At 45.6% G+C, this 18,235-nt stretch overlaps 1 protein-coding gene across 4 annotated transcripts; it reads left to right on the plus strand.

The window, feature by feature from the left end:
• Window positions 1–1,453: 1,453 nt before the first annotated feature.
• On the plus strand, window positions 1,454–15,421 carry LOC123430053. Of its 4 annotated transcripts, none has more exons than XR_006622840.1 (4): window positions 1,454–1,891; window positions 1,961–2,335; window positions 11,069–11,143; window positions 11,702–11,742. XR_006622840.1 is itself a non-coding variant. In XM_045113975.1 (3 exons), exons 1-3 carry the CDS (start codon window positions 1,827–1,829, stop codon window positions 2,300–2,302), a joined length of 303 nt encoding a protein of 100 aa, XP_044969910.1. In that variant the 5' UTR covers window positions 1,454–1,826; the 3' UTR covers window positions 2,303–2,871. The 4 variants fall into 4 exon arrangements, 1 of the variants encoding a protein (XP_044969910.1); XR_006622838.1 differs by having other exon boundaries at window positions 1,974–2,335; XM_045113975.1 differs by lacking the exons at window positions 11,069–11,143; window positions 11,702–11,742 and having other exon boundaries at window positions 1,974–2,071; window positions 2,163–2,871.
• The last annotated feature ends 2,814 nt before the right edge of the window (window positions 15,422–18,235 follow it).

Here is an 18,235-nt window from a genome sequence, read left to right on the forward strand (position 1 = left end):
GCCCTCGAGCCCTACTTGACGAGGGTTCTCAGAGCGACCTCCTATACCGTAGGGAGGCGGGCGCCTTCTTGGAGCGCGAGGACCATGGTAACAGCGTCTGCTGCAAACCCCTTCCCCCTAGGGAGGAGTGGTCGTGGTGGCAGGGTGACATCGTCCTGGGGGCGCGTGTTTCAAGGCCACCCGCGCCAAGCGTCTGCTTGAGGTAGATTGCTTCCAATGTCACCGTGGGGCTGGTCGCGTCGGCTCTGGTGAGGGTGGTCCCCGGGGTCGTACCCTCTGCCACCGCCATAGTCACCTTCGCTCCCGGCAACGCGGGCGATGCGGTTCCGGCGCCGGATTGCACGCTTAGTGTGGGATGTACCGATCGCCTAGCAATCCTTCATGTTGTGAGTGCGCGCGTTGTTGTGGATGCAGAACATCATGCCGACTCTTTCGGGTGGGCCGCCGCAGGGGCCCGACAATGGCCCAAAGCCAGTCGCTGGAACCCGGAGGAGAATGAGCACGAAGCGAGGCGTACCTCGTTGGGCCCCTCGGGGTATGGGTCGAGTGAGTCGCCGTGCGATGGTGGAGGCAGCTCACTGGACGAGCCCCCCTCCCGTGGTGCAGGGGGCCGAAGCGAGACGTAGGGCACCAGGGCCCTCCTGGCAATGGTGAAGAGTTCGGCGATGTGGTCTGCCCTGGTGTCGTGCCCTCCGTCGATAGGGAAGTGGAGTAGCAGTTCGCTCGCCATGAGCAGTGTGTCTCACGTGTTCAGATCTCCCACTTGGACACAAGATGGTGAAGATGCCGCGGGGGGCGCGGCCAAGCGGTCACGTTGCAACAGTAGGGGCCTGTGACAGCCCGAGACCGACACTCCAGAAGATTCCCTCTTATTCAAAACTTGCATATGTTCATAGGTGCCGGTTTTCTCCGTTCGTGTCGTGGACCCTTTAGAGTCCAACCACACACGCACGCGCCCACGACCTCTAAAATCGTGTTTTTAAAAGTGTGTGAAACATATTCTCGGATTGTGTTGAAACTTGGTGTGTGGTCTTATTTTAGTGTAGGTAGGTCGCGTGCCAATTTTTTTCGCAATCGGAGTTTGTTTGATACCTGAACGATCGACCGTAGTGGCACAATCATTGGTTATTGTCGGACGTTTCGATGTTCTAAAACTCTGTCGCCGGGTTACCCATTTTTTTCCTCTCATCTCCGCCTAGTCTCACTATACAATGCACCGACATGGGTGCAACCTAGTCCGAAAACTCCCCCGAAACCTGAATCCCGTGGTCGTGACCGTTGGATCCGGATCAACCCCGTAATACCCTAAATTATCATCCTTTTTCAATTGAGCTCACTAGCCTATATTTCTCTGCCATACGATTGCGATGGGACGAGTTAGTCCCTGGCCGAATCTCTCTTCCCTATATATATAACCAGCGAAACCCTAGACTAACCTATCCCATCCGACAAATCCCCTCGCAGCCGCCACCCGACCCACCTCCTCCTTCCTCGGAATCTCATCCTCCCAAACAAATGCGCGAGCACACTTCTCCTCGTTTTGCGCCGCATCCAACCAGCAGCAATTAGCTCTGAAGCCAACCACCGACCTCCGTGGACTAATCCAATGAACGGAGGCTTCCCAAGCCGCGCAACGGCCTCAACCAGGAGCTCCTCCCAGGAGCAGCCGCACCATCCACGCAGCCAGCAACTAGCTTGCCGTCGTGCCGCCCTTCGCTAGGGACACCAAGCCAGCCCTCATGGTTGGCAACCCAAACACAGGCGAGTACGTCACGCGAACTTCCTCGAGCCGTGACCCTGCATCGCCGGCGCCGTGCGCATGAGCCATGCCGAATAGGGCCTCGCCGCATCCCGCTTGCCTGAGCACCACGCCTAGGTCGCTCTCACGCTGGTCAGTTCCCCGCCATGTCGTTCTCCTCCTCCCTCTCTATTTCTCTCATCTCTCCCTCATCTCTCGTAGCTGTCTGTTGTAGGAGCCATGGTCGGAGCTTCATTTGTTCTCCCGCCTCGTTGTGCCACGATCTTCCACAGCCCACCTCAGAGCAGAGCTCCACCGCTGACGTGGCCACGGGTCCGGCCGGTTCCAGCCGACCCCGTCGCTACGACCTCCCGTGTCGTGTCCTCTGCTTCGTCAGACTCCTGACGTTGCTTTTGTTCATCAGGTAACGGGCAGCAACAGCTCGCTCGGTTGTTGACCGCGCTGGCGGTGCCAAGCCCAGCCCATCAGTCGACCTCAACCTGCCAAGTGTTCGTCCCGATCCACCACTTCCGGAGGGCCCCGATCTCCCTCGCCCGTTCCTAACAGGCCATGGTCGTCGGCTGTTGTTTCCCCGCTGTAAGACTCCTATCTAAACTTTGTTTCTTTTCCTGGATCAGTTTTGGCGTGTAGAGTTTTTAAAGGATCACTACAAAGATTTTCCTTTTATTTGTTCTTGTCCTTCACTTTTGTTTTGGTCAAGGTTAGTTTGAGAAGCACGTTTATTTAAATCCGTCCCGTTTGTAGCACATGCAATGCATCAGCCCAGCTGGTTAACAAAGCCACTGCATCCATCGATGAGGTCCTTGGCTCAATTTCCAGCACCATAATATTTTCTCTGTTTGCTTTAATTTTCCACACATGTTGCATCCATGACATATGATCTCGTGTTGCTTGTATTTTTTAGACCGTAGCTCCATTGGGGATGAACTTTATATGTAAACCAACTAGAATGACGTGTAGTTTTGTGTGAACCACTTTGTTTTGTCGTTTAACAAACATAAATATATTTAGGTAAGATCCAGGCAGATTACAAAGTGATGCGTGAGATCGGTTTGGAGATGCTATATGTCATTTTCGGCCTCATTTAAAATGCCTAGATAGGTACTTTAATTTGTGTTTCACCCCTTGCCATGTTTAACAACATTTAATATTGCCGTGTAAATAAATGGGAGTGAACTAAATAATTAAATGTGGAGTTCCGTCAATATGCAACTCGTTACATATTGAGCTTCATTTAATGTCTAGCGTTTGATTGTGTGAATTGCCGTGCCATGCCTTGCATGATTGGAATGAACATGCATGATATTAGGGTGTGCATCATATCGTGCATGTGTGTGGTGAACATCAAGTGTTGATGCTTGTTTCCGGTTTGATTCGTCTCGATAGAGATCCGCAAGCGTGTCGGAATGTGAGGACCCGTTTTACTACGTCAGATCGTTTGCTTAATGGACTCCTTCTTCTTTCAAAAAGGATCTCAGGAAAAATGATCATTTTCCTAGATATCATTACTATCAATGCCATGCTAGTTGTTTCGTTTCTTTCGCTATGTCTTGTTGTGTACCACCTGTTAAATGTCAGGCTCTGAACATTGCCATGAAAACCTTCAAACTGTTCACAACCTAGCAAACCACTAATTGGCTATGTTACCGCTTGCTTACCCATGTGTTAGCATAGCTAGTTGTAGGTGCAGTTTCTTTCATGTGATAATATGTGTTCTTTGTTATGTCAAACTATTAAATGCTATTTAATTTAATGCACCTATAAATTTGGTAAAAGGTGAAAGGCTCGGCCTTTCTAGCGTGGTGTTTTCTTTCACCTTTGTTGCCTTAGTTTTGGCTACCGATGTTATATTCCATATTTGAGCGCTCCTAACACGATCGGAGTTGTTATGGGGACCCCCTTGATAACTCGTTTTGATTAAAACTGGTCTGGGAAGGCCCAACTTTGGTACAACATTTTCCTAATAACCTAATAAAATTGCACAAGGTATTTCTGGATCCCGTGGATAATTAATAAACCCCCGGGCCAGTGCTCCGCATGAGTGTTGGTCCAAACCGGGCGATGCCCGGTGCCCCTGGTCATTTGGTTTTATCCAACCCGACGTCTTGCCCATCCGGTCGTGCCCTGAAAACGGGATACGCGGCTCATATCGGGACCGTCGGCACGCCAGGCGGCCTTGCTAGATTAATTTTACCTTTTACGAAATATCTTGTGCATCGGGATTCCAGTGAAACTTCGGGTAATCTCAGAGTTGAGGTTTTCCACTAAGGAGTCCGAAAGATCACGAGTTTTGTGATCGAGGATTTATATGCGGCTTGTAGTAATTTGTGATGGAGTGGTTGGAGCACCCCTGGAGGGTTAAATCTTTCGGAAATCCGTGCCGCGGTTATGTGACAACTTGGAAACTTTGTTTAACATCCGGTTTTACATAACTCGAAGTAAGCTTAATTAAGATATGCCAACTGAGTGTGTAATCGTGACTGTCTCTTTCGTGAGCTCCTTCTCTAATCGAGAACATGGTGGGGTTATGTATGACGTAAGTAGGTGTTCAAGATCAATCATTAGATTATCAGTAGTTCACGTCTGCTATGCGTAGATCATCCCCCTCTTTTATTCTTGTACTCATAAATTAGCCACCATAAATAAATGCTTAGTCGCTTGCCGCAGCCTCACCACTTAACCATACCTCAGCCATTAAGCATTGCTAGTCTTGATACCTTTGGAAATGAGATTGCTGAGTCCCCTGTGGCTCACAGATTAGTACAACACTAGTTGCAGGTACATGTAAAGTGATATTATGACGTGAGCGCGATGATTGTGCTATTTGGAGTTGCTTTTTCTTCTTCTTCATCGATCTAGGATGGGTTCGAGGCCAGCAATCTGGGATAGCAAGGACGGACATCGTTATTTTATCGTTTGTTTTCGTCCGTAGTTGGACCCTGCTCTTCTTCGTGATGATTGTATATGGTTGTATTGATGTGACTGTCATGTAGCTTTTGGCGAGTGTAAGCCAACTCCTTATACTCATCTTTTCAGTACAAGTACTTGTAACGATATCCATTCTTGCGAAACGCTGAAATGCATTTCTATCCCTGTCGAGGACCTCACGCCAAAATAAGGATAAGACCGTGTCTTGGGCATTAGAAGTTGGTATCAGAGCTGTACCGATCTAGGAGCCCCCTTGATTCATCGAACTTGGCCGAGTCGAGTCTAGTGAAAAACTATTTTGAGTCTTTGTTATATCGGAGAGTAGGTTTCTTTTTTCTCCTCGTTTATGCTCTGGTGAGGTTCACGACTTAGGAAATTTTAATTCTACTCCTCTTCTCACTCGAATTTTTTTAGGATCATGCGTATATTTTTGGAATCTATATGATGTTGATGTGACGGAGTTCTGACTTGGTGCCTCCTGCTGTGTTGATTTAATTCCGGGGAGTTGAGCTACAGGGGATTCTTGAGCAGATCGTTATTATTCAGATTTCTTAGTATCTCAGGACGGAGGATGTTCGAAATTCCTTCAATACTAGTAGTGGCGAGAGGAGTCTAGTTTCCTCAGTATTGGTGCAGATAGGCCCGGATGTATCGCCATACTTTGTATCATTGTGATTACGAGGATCTGTGATAGATGAGTTTTCGAAGTCTCTGGCTATGTGTTAACGGATGGGATACACTGGACGGGTAGTGTTATTGCTAGGAGTTGAGTGATAGATTTTACTCCTTGTATCCGTGGACCCGATTGCATGACCAGAAAAGTTTGAAAGTTCTTAGGTGTTAATTCAAGTAGTTACTTATAGAACAATCTTCCAACAGATGCACGATGTGAGGTTCGGGTTCGACATCTAGTGGATTCGTTTGTTCACGGTCGTCTTATAGTAGCTCTCGTTGTGTCTTAAAGAGTCCTTGTACCTTGCTACGACTCGGGGATGCTACGTATGTCGTATGCATTGCCATGTCCATGATGGCTACTGTAGGATAGAGCATGTGCGATCCTATCCACGAAAATATCAGACGAAATCTCTGTCATGTATTTGTTCCGGCTTGTTTCGCAAGCCTCATCCTTTGTTTTGTTGGAATATGTTAATTCATGTTGCTTCGATGTCAAGTGGTGAATTCATATCTTTCTAGGAGGTGTTCTCATATTTCTATGGGAATGCTGATTCTTTTTCTCAATCAAGTTGTCTTATCAATTCCTTTTCAACCGGAGTCGTGATGTCAACCCCTTTCAACTGGAGTGCTTCTCTTCAAGATACTTCTATCTTTTCCAATTATTTGCAAGATCAATCTCTCATTTTTTTCCGGATTTCATCTCATCTGTCCCAAGTTGTCTTTGTTTTTCCCACCCTCCCACCCTTTTCCTTCAAAGGATAAATTATCATCCAAGTGCCTTTCTTTTCAGTGTTGCTTTTGCTATCTTCTCTTCTATGTTGTACCCGGTGATTCATTGTGAAGATTCTCAGGAGTTCTAAGTTCATCATTTTTCATTCTTGTTCTCTTTTCCAGTGAATTCAATTCCAGCTCTTCTTGTTCATCATATCCTTTTCATCCTTTAAATTTATTCCCATGTTGGAAATTTTTATCAAGTATTTTTTTTATTTTTCATCTATCTCTTTTCTATCCGGAGTGTTGAAGATATCTCAGAAGTTTCTTGTTTTCAATCCTTTCAATTATTTCGAAGGACTTACTTCATCAAGTTTTCAATGGTATGAGTGCAATCTCTCTTTTCTAATCAATTGTTTCAACGGTGTTTTCTTTTAGTGGGCCCATAACCCACAGGATTTCCCAGGATCTTATTTGACTCTGTAATCTTTCTTGAAGATATCATATCTTTTGAAGTATGACATAAGTATGAATTCCATCAGTCATGTTCATTATCCAAGAGCCATTCGAAGTTATTCTCATCTTTGGCTCAACCTTTCATTCTTCATTATTCAGGAGTGTCTTAGTAATTCTTGATGGTGTTTCTTGCCATCATTCTCATCTTGGAAGTCCTAAGGGGAGTTTCTCTTAAATCTTGCTCCATTCTTGTGAAGATTGTCATCTCAGCTTCGTGATATCCTCTCATTTGTTTTCGATCGCAAGTAATTCCTTTGATATCTATCTGTATTTCAGTGTTGTTTTCACTTCTTTATCCCCCGAAGGACATCATTTCAGAAGATTTCTTCATTCTCAGCTTTCAGCTTTCATCCTCAAATTCTTCTCAATTGTTGTCTATTCATTTGTATCTCAATTATTCTGATGCCTTGTTCAAGTTTTCACTCAGGTGGATCATGGTCTCTTCATTCTCATATATCTCCGTTCATTCTTGTTATCCCCATTCATTCCAATTCTTACCGGTGTCTCCTTCAAGACTTCTTCAAGTTTGTGCTCATATCTCTCCTCAATCTTTTCAAGAAGAATAAGTGGTATGCTAAATCCGTTGCTTGTCATCAATTTAACTTGCTGAAGGATAACCATAACATAATTCTTATTCTTGTTTCTTAGTGATTTCAATTCTTCTTCCGGAGTGGCTCATGATATCAATTCTTTTCCCAGCTGCTCCACCTTTTTCTTTCCTTTATCCTTTGAGGTGGTGTTATTGCATTCTTGTTAGTGAAGGAGTCTCGAAGAAAATTTGTTTCAAGAATGAGATATTTAGATCGACCGATTCTATGACCATGAGATATTTTCAAACCTTGATTCTTCATTGAAGTTGTCTTGGGTTAGATTTCACCTAAAGCCTTGTCTAAGGATTGTTGTTATTACGGTGATTATTCTTGATCTAAGCTCTCAATGTAACCTCTTGTTGTAAGAAGTGGTCCATATCTTGTTGCTCCCAATCAACCCTTGTTCTGTTAGTGACTGTTTGTCAACTCATAACTTTGGGATGGTTTTCTTAAGTGCACCACAAGCTTGTTCTTTTCATAGTTGGTTTTCCAAAAACTCCATTCAATTCTTATTGCAAGGATGCTTGCCAAATTCAATTGTGGTTGTAATTTCCATTTTCTTCTTCATTCTTTCTTCCCAATGGTTTAGTTTCTATTCTTGTTCTGGAGGCTTTGTGATGTTGCTCTCTTAAATCTATCATCTTGTTATATCAAGATCATGTTCTCTCCTTTGTTCAATTCCGTTAGCTTGTTGTGAATCTTGTCAAGATCTTCCCGTCTTCTTCAATTTTGCCCCTCTTTCCTATCGAAGTGCTGCCGAAATTTTGTGTGAATTCTCGCTTGTTTCTCTTATCATTCTTCTTCTCTTCGCAACCTGAAAGGATCGTTGGTTTCACTCGTTCATCAGAGAAGGGACTAAGTTTACCTCTTGATTTCTCATTCTCTTCCCTTTTTTTGATTCTTACATCTTGGAGCGAGATCTCTTGTTAGTGTAGGAGAGTTGTGACAGCCCGAGGCCGATTCTCCATAAGATTCCCCTCTTATTCCATTGTTGTCGTGCGATTAGATTATCTGTCGCATTCATCATTGCATCATGCGCATCATCTGCATTGCATCGATACTCCGTTGCTGGCAGTTTTCAAAACATGCATCCGTTCGTAGTTGACAGTTCTCTCTGTTCGTGTCGTCGACCGTTTAGAGTCCAACCACACACGCACGCGCCCGCGACCTCTTTAAAATCGTGTTTTTAAAAGTGTGTGAAAAATATTCTCGGATTGGGTTGAAATTTGGCGTGCTATCTTATTTTAGTGCAGGTAGGCCACGTGCCAAATTTTGCGGCAATCGGAGTTTGTTTGATACCCGAACGGTCGACCGTAGCGGCACGGACATCAGTTATTGTCGCACGTTTTGATGTTTTAAAACTTTGTCGCCGGCTTGCCCATTTTTCCCTCTCATCTCCGCCTAGCATCTCTACACAATGTACCGACATACGCGCAACCTAGTCCGAAAACTCCACCGCAACACGAATCATGCGGTCGTGACCGTTGGTTCCGGATCAACCCCGTAATACCCTAAATTATCATCCCCTTTTAAATTGAGCTTCCTAGCCTATATTTCCCTGCCGTACGATTGCGATCGTAGGGACGAGTTAGTCCCTAGCCTAATCCCTCTTACCTATATATAACCAGTGAAACCCTAGATTAACAGATTGTTGGGGAACGTTGCATGCGAAACAAAGAAAATTCCTGTGCACACGAAGACCTATCATGGTGATGATCATCTACGAGAGGGAGATCGGATCCACATACCCTTGTAGATCGCTAAGGTGGAAGCGTTAAGAAACGTGGTTGATGTAGTGGAACGTCTTCGCGATCCAAATCGCTGCCATCCCATGATTCGTCCCTATCTAGCGCCAAACGGACGACGCCTCTGCGTTCAGCACACGTACAGCTCGATGACGATCTCCGACTTCTTGATCCAGCAAGAGAGACGAAGAGGTATCTGAATTCTCCGGCAAAACGACGGCGTGGCGGTGATGATGGTGGAGCTACTCCAGCAGGGCTTCGTCGTGAGGGAGAGAGGGCTGCACAAACGCTTGAGTTGCAAAAACCCTAAAACCCTCCACTATATATACACTACTGGAATCCGAGATTTTGCCATCTGCTGCTGCTTTGCCGTCTGCTGGCTGATGGCAAAGACTCTCTGCCATCAGCTACCAAAAACTAGATGACAAAGAGCTAGGTGATGGCAAAGATACTATTTGCCATCAGCCAGCTCTTTGTCGTCCGCCAGCTGACGACAAAGGGCATTTAGGCCGACGTCAAAGAGCACGGGAAGCCCACCTCACAGCCCCTCTCTCCCCCCTAGAGGCCTCTCTCTTTGCCGTCTGCTTTTCTCTTCTGTGCCATCGGGGGGCAGACGGCAAAAAGGATGCGCCCTAACGGCCGTCGCCCCCACGCCAACGCGCCTCTCTCCCCTAACGGTCATCGCGCCCCACCCATCCTTCTCTCAAACCCGAAACCACCACCGCCGCCGCGCCCTCCTCCTCCCTTCACCGCTGCACCCTCCTCCATCCTGCGCCGCCGCGCCCTCCTCCTCCGTGCGCCACCACCGCGCCATCCTCCTCCCCATGCCCCCTCCTCCACCATGCCCCCTCCTCCTCCCCGGTACCTCCTACTCCACCACCGCAGTCAGAGCTCACCCCTTCTCCACCACCGCCCCCTCCGCCACCACCGTCGTCTCCTCAACCGTCGCGCCCTCCTCTTCCCCACGACCCCCTCCTTCGCACAGCGCCACCCCTCCTCCACCGCGCCGGCCCCTTCCTCCTCCCCGGTACCGCCTCCTCCCTGCGCCCCCTCCTCCTCTTGGCGCCACCCCCTCCTCACAGCTCCCCTCCCCGCGGCTTCCCCCTCCTTCGGTCGCCCCGACTGTCCCCAACTCCGGTGAGTGCCCCCACCCCCTTTTTTCTATTTTTTTCTCTTTCAAATTACATAGTTAATTTAGATAGTTAGTTTTTTTACTGTTTTCTGTTAAATTAGATAGTTATATTATTTTTTGTATTTTCTTTTGAATTAAATAGTTAGTTTTTTTCTGTTTTTTTTGTTAAATTAGATAGTTGGTTTATTAGGTAGAAAAAAGTAGATAGAAAACAAAAAAATAGATAGAAAACAAAAAACTTAGAAGAAAATAATAGAATAAAAAAACTAGAAGAAAGAAGAAGAAGAAGAAGAAGAAGAAGAAGAAGAAGAAGAAAGAGGAGAGGAGGAGAAAGAGCAAAGAAAGAAAGAAAGAAAGAAAGAAAGAAAGAAGAAGAAGAAGAAGAATAAGAAGAAGAAGAGGAAAAAGGAAAAGAAGGAAGAAGAAGAAGAAGAAGAAGAAGAAGAAGAAGAAGAAAAGGAAGCAGAAGAAAAGGAAGAATAGGAAAAAAAGAAGAGGAAAAAAAGAAGAGGAAAAAAAGAAGATGAAGAAGCAAATGACACCCTGAGACCACGACACGAGGCCCCAACACCCCGACACGATGCCCCGACACCCCGACAAGACATCACGACACCCTGGCACGAAACTCCGTGCATCTATGAATATGCCGCCCCCAACGACACTGACCCCAACCCCTGATCCTCGACACCTCTTCGTCCTATTGTTGACCGAAAAGGTGATCTTCGGCCTCCAAAGGTCGCCGACAATGGACCTCACTAGGAGAATGATCGGAGAGGAGAGGAGAGGCAGAGAAGAGAGGTCTCCCGAACCGGAATAGTTGGCGTGTTGACCCTTCGACGGTTCGTCACCATACCTAAGGGCGCTGGGGACGAGTGAGTTAGGGGGTTCCTCGACGTTGATGGAATCCTAAATGACATATATATAGGTCATATATTTGTGTTAGGTCATATATTTTTCGATTTTATTGGTGAACACAAAATATTTGTGTGATCGGATGGATTTACATGTGCAGTTGTCTCGTCGCTGTGAGGTCTGCTAGGCGAAGACCTCCTTGTGCCTTCTACGAGCTCCGCCCTTGCTTTCGTGGGTTAGTACAAATGTCATCTCCTCCTCGGCCCTTCATTTGCTCTGTGTCGGTGTTCAGATGAAACTTGCTAGATATAGGTAAATTAGTTTATCAGTATGCGTGACCAGTATGCGTCTCCTGTTCGAATGGGTTACAGTTATAAATATGCATGCATTTGCATATATTTATAACCGTGATTCTTCCGAATTGTCCAACGTTATCCATGGACAGCCCGAGTATGTGTAGATTGGGTTTGTTTTCCCATATGCTTTGTTCCGGATGCGATGCATAATTTCATCAGTGCCTCCCTGTTGTTCTTCGGATACACATCTTCTCTGTTTATTGCGGAGACGTGTATCAGGAGAACAGTGGGGAGGTGCTGCCAAAATTTTGCGTTGGATCCGGACCAGAGCATGGGAAAACGAACCCAATCTACACATACTCGGGTGGGATTAGGACCTATCTTTACCTATTAGCGTGTAGGTTGCATGGACATAATAAAACTAGCGAACTTGATTAACTGATGAATATATATGCTGATTTATATATAAATATATTTCTTGTGTGTTTCGTAACTAGGCAAGATGAGTGATCGTGCGTGGATGTACACCAGTCACCCTACTCAGAAAGAGATGACGAAAGAATGGTTTCTAAAAACCAAGGAGTTTGTGAAAGCCGCATTTGCAAATGGCCAGGAAACAAACTGGTGCCCTTGTACTGAAGGAGACAATTATAAAAAGAGGACATATGTTGTAATGATTAAACACCTGCAGAGGAGGGGTTTTAAGCCTAGTTATACAGTTTGGACATTTCATGGTGAGTCTATACAACGCACAGAGCTGAGGTGGTTCGTCGTCGCACCGACGAGCATGGTACCAGGATCGAAGACATGGTGCAAGACTTTGATGATGCTCGGGATTCGGAAGATGAGATGGAGGAATCTGCAAAGGCCTTCTATGAAATTTTCGAGTCTTCAAAACATCCTCTCCACGAGCACACTAATCTTTGTCAGCTGGATGCCATTGCACAAGTAATGGCTCTGATGGCTGAGTTCAACTTGGGAAGAGAATACTATGACGCGATGATGACACTATTTGGACGCTTTCTACCCAATGTCCATGTCATGCCAGCAAACCTGTACCAGTGGGACAAAATACTTCATGTACTTAAGATGCCCTATGAGAAGATAGATGCATGTGAGAAAGGATGTGTCTTAATTAGGAAGGAGAATGCACACTTGGACTATTCTCCCAGTTGCGAGTCTTGTAGGTATCTTGTGGTAGACAACGGTACGGGTGAGAAGAGGCAGACCAAAATCGTAGTTAGTGTTCTTCGGTATATGCCAATCATACCAAGGCTTCAACGTCTTTTTATGGTCGAAGAGACAGCCAGAAAATTGCATAGCCAGTGGTGGAGTGTAACCACCCCAAACCACTGTCGAGCACCTTCTGACATTATGGCAAAACCCCACTTAACGCCAGCTACACCCATTCCCTTTCTCTCAAACTCCTAGATTAGGTGGCCAGCATTAATGCCCAACTCCAGTCAAGTGGCTCTTCTCTGGTTGTAAGTAGAAAATTAGAAAACCCCAATCTAAGCTTCAGCCCAAGGCTGACAACATCTGTTTTCCTCTCCTCCTTTGAATAGACGACGCTCCCACAGGATTAAAACGGCTACACATATCCAAGCAAGGGCCCAGGACACGCCAGACGCGTCCAAGGCACCCCAAAGCGCGCCAACATGTCGTGGCATGCCAAAGCTGCGCTCTGGGTGCGCTACACAGAGCAACCGAGGTGGGGGCGACCTCCCACGACCAGTTCCATCCTCCTTGCAGTGTCTCTCCTCTCCCCCGACAACTCCTCTACATTAGCCAGCCCCAAGTGCCCCTCATTTCTCGCACTGAGAGCCGGTGTGACGCGTTCCCTGCGCACCAGGTTCGGCCAGAGGATCGCGACCATGCAGGCACGCCACTCCTCGCTCCCCCCTCTCTCGCAGTTAGCTCGAAGGTCCAAAACCACGTACTAAGACCGTGGTTTCGACCCCAACCTCTCTCTGAGCCCCTCTGCACGCCACGGTGAAACCACCGGAGCTTCCCGCCCGGTGCACCGTCGCAGGCATATATAAGGCCACCCCCTTGCTCCAGCACCCCTCACTCCACTCCACCTAGACCCCAATCACCTTCCTAGCCACCCCATTGAGCAATAAGAGACCCGATGCTCAAGATCAATCGAGGCCCCTCCGCCTCGAAGCTCAGGTCGATCTCCGGCTACATGTCAGTTCTCACGTCCCTCTGCCTTCCTACGCACTCCCCGTGATCCCAGGAAACTTTCCCGTTACTCCCCCGATCGATTTCGTGCCCGTAGCCACCATCCCCACCGTTGACTGAAACCTCTCCGCCGCGGCCACCTCGTCACCGGTGATCCAGGACCCCCCGTCGTCGACTCGACCACTAGCAGGTAAGCGACGACGAGCTGGACCCATTCCCGCCTTTGTTAGGGCGTGAGGACGTCGGTAGCCACGCCGGCGTGCTCCTCCTCCTCTATGTCCAGAGGTGGGAGACGACCCCAACAGGTGTGCCCCACCTGTCGATGGCCCATCCACCTCTCCCTCACGCCCCGCAGCCGCTGACCGCACGGGCCCGCGCGTCAGGTTCAAACCTGACGGCGCACGTGTCTGGGCAGGCTGGATGGCTGGCCATCTGGGCCGGCCCAGCCCCAGGCCGAGCCACGCCAGGGCTATTGCCCTTTTTCTTTTGGTTAACAAGTGGAGATTAATGATTCTTCCACCATTATTCTTCTAAAAATGAGGAGTATCTAATAGAAGTGTTAGACAAATTTTAAGGACAACTTTCTTTTTATGATAATTAAAAATGCTATTTGGAATAGTTTTGCTTTTGTTAAATCGATTTTAAAAACAATTCGTTCACTAAAACCAGAGACAAATATTTTTAAAATAACAATATGGATTTATCAGAATTAAACAACATTTTTAAAGTGATTTTGTGATTTGTTTTTGAGTGAGCTACTTATTGCCTTTTATTTAATACGACGATAGAAACCACGCTTGACGAAGGAGTTGGACTTGAAGACCCTGAAAACCATGGATACTTAGCTGATCAAGGCAAGCATCCCTTTGACCATGTCTGAGCATATGTTATATTGCATGCTAGTAGAGAAATATTTCTGTTGCATGTCATCGTAAGTATCGGTAAATCATTGAAGAGATGTTACCGGTGGCTCCTCCGGAGCACTTGCATTTTGAGCATGATCCTACCACCTATGAGGGTCACGCTAATATCATGTTTACAAGTAGAGCTAATCACAGTAGAAGCATGATCATGGTGATGGTATAAATGAGAGGTTGATGAAAACCCCGTCGGATGCCTCTAATGCCCGAGGGTGATGATGAGTTAGGTGGCCACTTTTGGTGAAGTGGTGCACCGGGTATTTTGTGTGTGTATGGTTTCGGAAATGGGAGTAGATTTATGATGTGTGGACCGTCCCAACCTTACATGTGCGACCATGTTACCCCTTTGTTGATTACTCTGGTCGGTGCTAGCAAAGAGCCACATTACTAGTGGCGGGAGTGATGTATGATCACTCTCGTGACCGGGTCATGCCAGGTAGAGCGACTATGCCGTTTTTACGTGCTCCGGGCACACCGTTGGTCCCCTCATGGATGATACGGTAGAGAGTCGGTGCTCGTAAGACGTACATCATGTGGGCTCGGTACCAATCGAGTGGATCTCTGTGTCTAGTATCGTCACGGGAAAGGCATTGATTGGGTACTTACGTCGAGTATGTTATATACCACGAGTCGTGGATGCCACAGAACTTTCCCCGATCTCGTGGGTACAGCGTACAACCTCTAGAGAGTGTCAAACTATTTGGATAGCCGTGTCCGCAATCAAGGACAGTTGGGTAATCCTGCTTAAACTACGTCGAGTCGTTTCCGCATAAACCAAGTGTGTGTGTGTTTAATGGTGTATCTGAGAAAGAGTGGATATGACCAAGTTTGGTGACTTGGCATATCGGCTGAACCCGTCGTGTTTAGCCCGTAACAAATATATTGATATATGTAACCTGTTCTTATAAATACCATCTAGCTTATGTTTCATATCCATGACCATGTTTATTTTCATTTAAGCTGCAATCCACCCAAGCTGCATATTACTTGTTATTCCACCAAATGTGTTGTTCATATCATGGGTTGTTTGCGAGTACATTCAAAGTACTTATTGGCTTGCCACTTGTTATATTATTAAACAGACATGGAAGGACCGGAGTTTGGAGATGTGTACGTCTTCGGAGACGGCCCTGCGGACTAGGATGCTTCCCAGTCAGAATGCCTCATGGTGTAGGCTGATGGCATGGGCACCCGCTTAGCCCTAAGATTTCTGCTACTAGTTCTATCAGTGTGATTTGGCCTTATAGGCCCTACCTTGTGAACTTGACCATTCGGTCATGTGTTGTAATAATTCGGTACTTGGATGTAAGACTCTTAATATTCAGCATATGTGTGTTCGGTGAGCATTGATCTCTGGGATCACTGAGCACGTTCATTCGGCGATCTTGACTCATAAGTCGGGGTCCCCATAGTATCTTCCATGCTAAGCGAGTTATTCTCATGATGAGTGTTTATTCACTTGTGATTGCACGAGAGAGGCTTGTACAAAGGATTCCTAGTTCTACATAATACAAAAATAAATAAACAAGAACTCCCTCCCCCCTAGAAAGTTGATTGTTTGGAAGGCACCCATGGATACAGCTAGCCATGGAATGTTTTTGAATGGTGGAGGGGAGTAAAATTTCAATTCTGTTTGGGAACCGCTAATAATGTGATTAGCATGGAAGATATTAAAAACTCTGTTGTATTGTTAACATGAAAGGAACACGACCCAAAATTACATATTCAACTCTATTTTAATAAAATGAGCTCTAGCACCTCCACAAATCGTTGCTCCTCTCTGCGAAGGGAGAATCTATTTACTTTCATTTTTACTTAATTTTCATGTTTAAAAAACTTATTATTCCAACCTCAATCTATTAGTTGAACCTCAATCTATTAATTTTAATGATGATGCATTGAAGTTGTTTGGTGACTAAGAAAGTGGGTTGTTAAGTTTCAAGAGAATGCATTGTTTGAACCATTACATGTGAATTGATAGTTACTCAACCAGGATGATTTTTATGAAAAAGTTGCTGGTTATGATACTAGAAGAAGTGATTGGAATTACCATTGATCAAACTTATATGCTATGGTAGCATTCACACTTCAAAAATTATTTATTTTATCATTTACCTACTCGAGGACGAGTAGGAATTAAGCTTTGTGTTGCTGATACGTCTCCAGTGTATCACTAATTTATGAAGTATTCATGCCATATTTACCTATGTTTACAATATTATTATATCGATTTGATGAATTTTTTTAGATTTATTTAGAACTAACCCGGACTAAAGTTGTTTTCAACAGAATTACCGTGGTGTTGTTTTTTGTGCAGAATCGCCAGAAACCTTTTGGCAATTTTTTTGGAATATTTGAGCAAGCAAAATATCCTATATATATAGAAACCCTCAGAAGTAAGAAGATAACTTCTGCTCCGCGATCGCAACTCTTTGTATTGATGAAAAAACCCATATTTGGCCTTTTTAGTACGCTGTCATAGTGGGGAAATCATCTCCGGTGGCCATCTTCATGATCCCGACGGAGGCCATGACAAGGAGGGAGTATCTCAACCTCACGGCTAAGGGTATCTACCAGTAGGTATGTGTTTTATCTCTCTCTATCCCGTGTTATTGATATGCTACGATATTGATGTATCACTGTCTTTCTTAATATAGTCGGATCATATAGTGTTCTTCCCTTGTATATTGTTGTGATGGATTGTATCTTTTCCTTCAAGATAACGTTATTTTGGATTGAGTGTTGAATTTGAGAACAAATTATGTATGTCTTGCATGTGGATACCCGAGGTTGCAATGGTGTATTTTATTGATTCACTTGATATATGTTGTGGCATCAACTTGATGATTCCGGTGACCTTAGGGATTTGTGCATAGGGGTTGATTACACCTTTTATTACTATGTACTCCAATAGAAATCTTGGGGTACTCTTTCAAGATCTTTTTGTTGGATTGAATATGATGAATCTGAAATTGTTTGATGCATGTCGTATAATTAGCCCATAGATACTTGAGGTGACATTGGAGTATCTAGGTGGCATTATGGTTGATTGATATGTATCATGGGTTTTATTCTAGTACGAACTCTACTTATGTTTGTGACACTTATAGGAATAGATAAAAAGATTGATCGAAAATAATAACTTTGCGGTGGTTCTACTACATGAACCAATTTTATCTTATGTTCTCCGCTACATATGAACTTTGGAGTGATTCTTTGTTGCACGTTCAGGGATGATCATATGATTCTATTATGTTAGCATGGTCCTTCAAAACTCTGTAAATGGAGGCCCAACAATGTCTGCAAGAATAAAGTTTTATAGTAGACATCAGTGCCGGTAGCCTGGCTGACGAGGTAGGTTGCTCGACATTTACCCACGAGTTGCGGAAAGTTCGTTGTTCCTACAACCATCCCTTCAATCTTGAGCTGCCAAACAAATACGACGGCACAATGAGTCCATCGGAGTCCTTGGCATCTACACGATCGTCGTATAGGTTGTCGGGGGATGAGATGCGAAAGTATTTACTTGCTACTTCCAATTGGCACTCAAGCCCAATGTGAGGAGTTGGCTGATGAACTTGCTGAAAATATCCATTTCCTCTTGGGCGGATCTGTGCAACCAGTTCGTTGGCACATACCATGGGGGTCAAAAGTCCCAGGGCAGCCCAGCGAGCTGCATGTACTTTCGCAGATAGTTGGGAAATCTCTCCGCATGTATATTCGGAGATTCAGCCGTGTAGAACACAACATCCCTAACATCCATCCCGAAGCTGTGATTTCAGTGTTCCATACGAACATGCTCAACCGACGGATGCACGAAAATATGAGCAGCAACAAAGTGTGGCATGTCGCTGAGCTCTATGCCCTCGCTGACAGGTGTGCACGTATTGAAGAAGGAAGTGTTGGGGAACGTCGCATGGGAAACAA

The sequence above is a fragment of the Hordeum vulgare genome, chromosome 2H (genome assembly GCF_904849725.1).
Source record: "Hordeum vulgare subsp. vulgare chromosome 2H, MorexV3_pseudomolecules_assembly, whole genome shotgun sequence".
NCBI lineage: Eukaryota > Viridiplantae > Streptophyta > Magnoliopsida > Poales > Poaceae > Hordeum > Hordeum vulgare.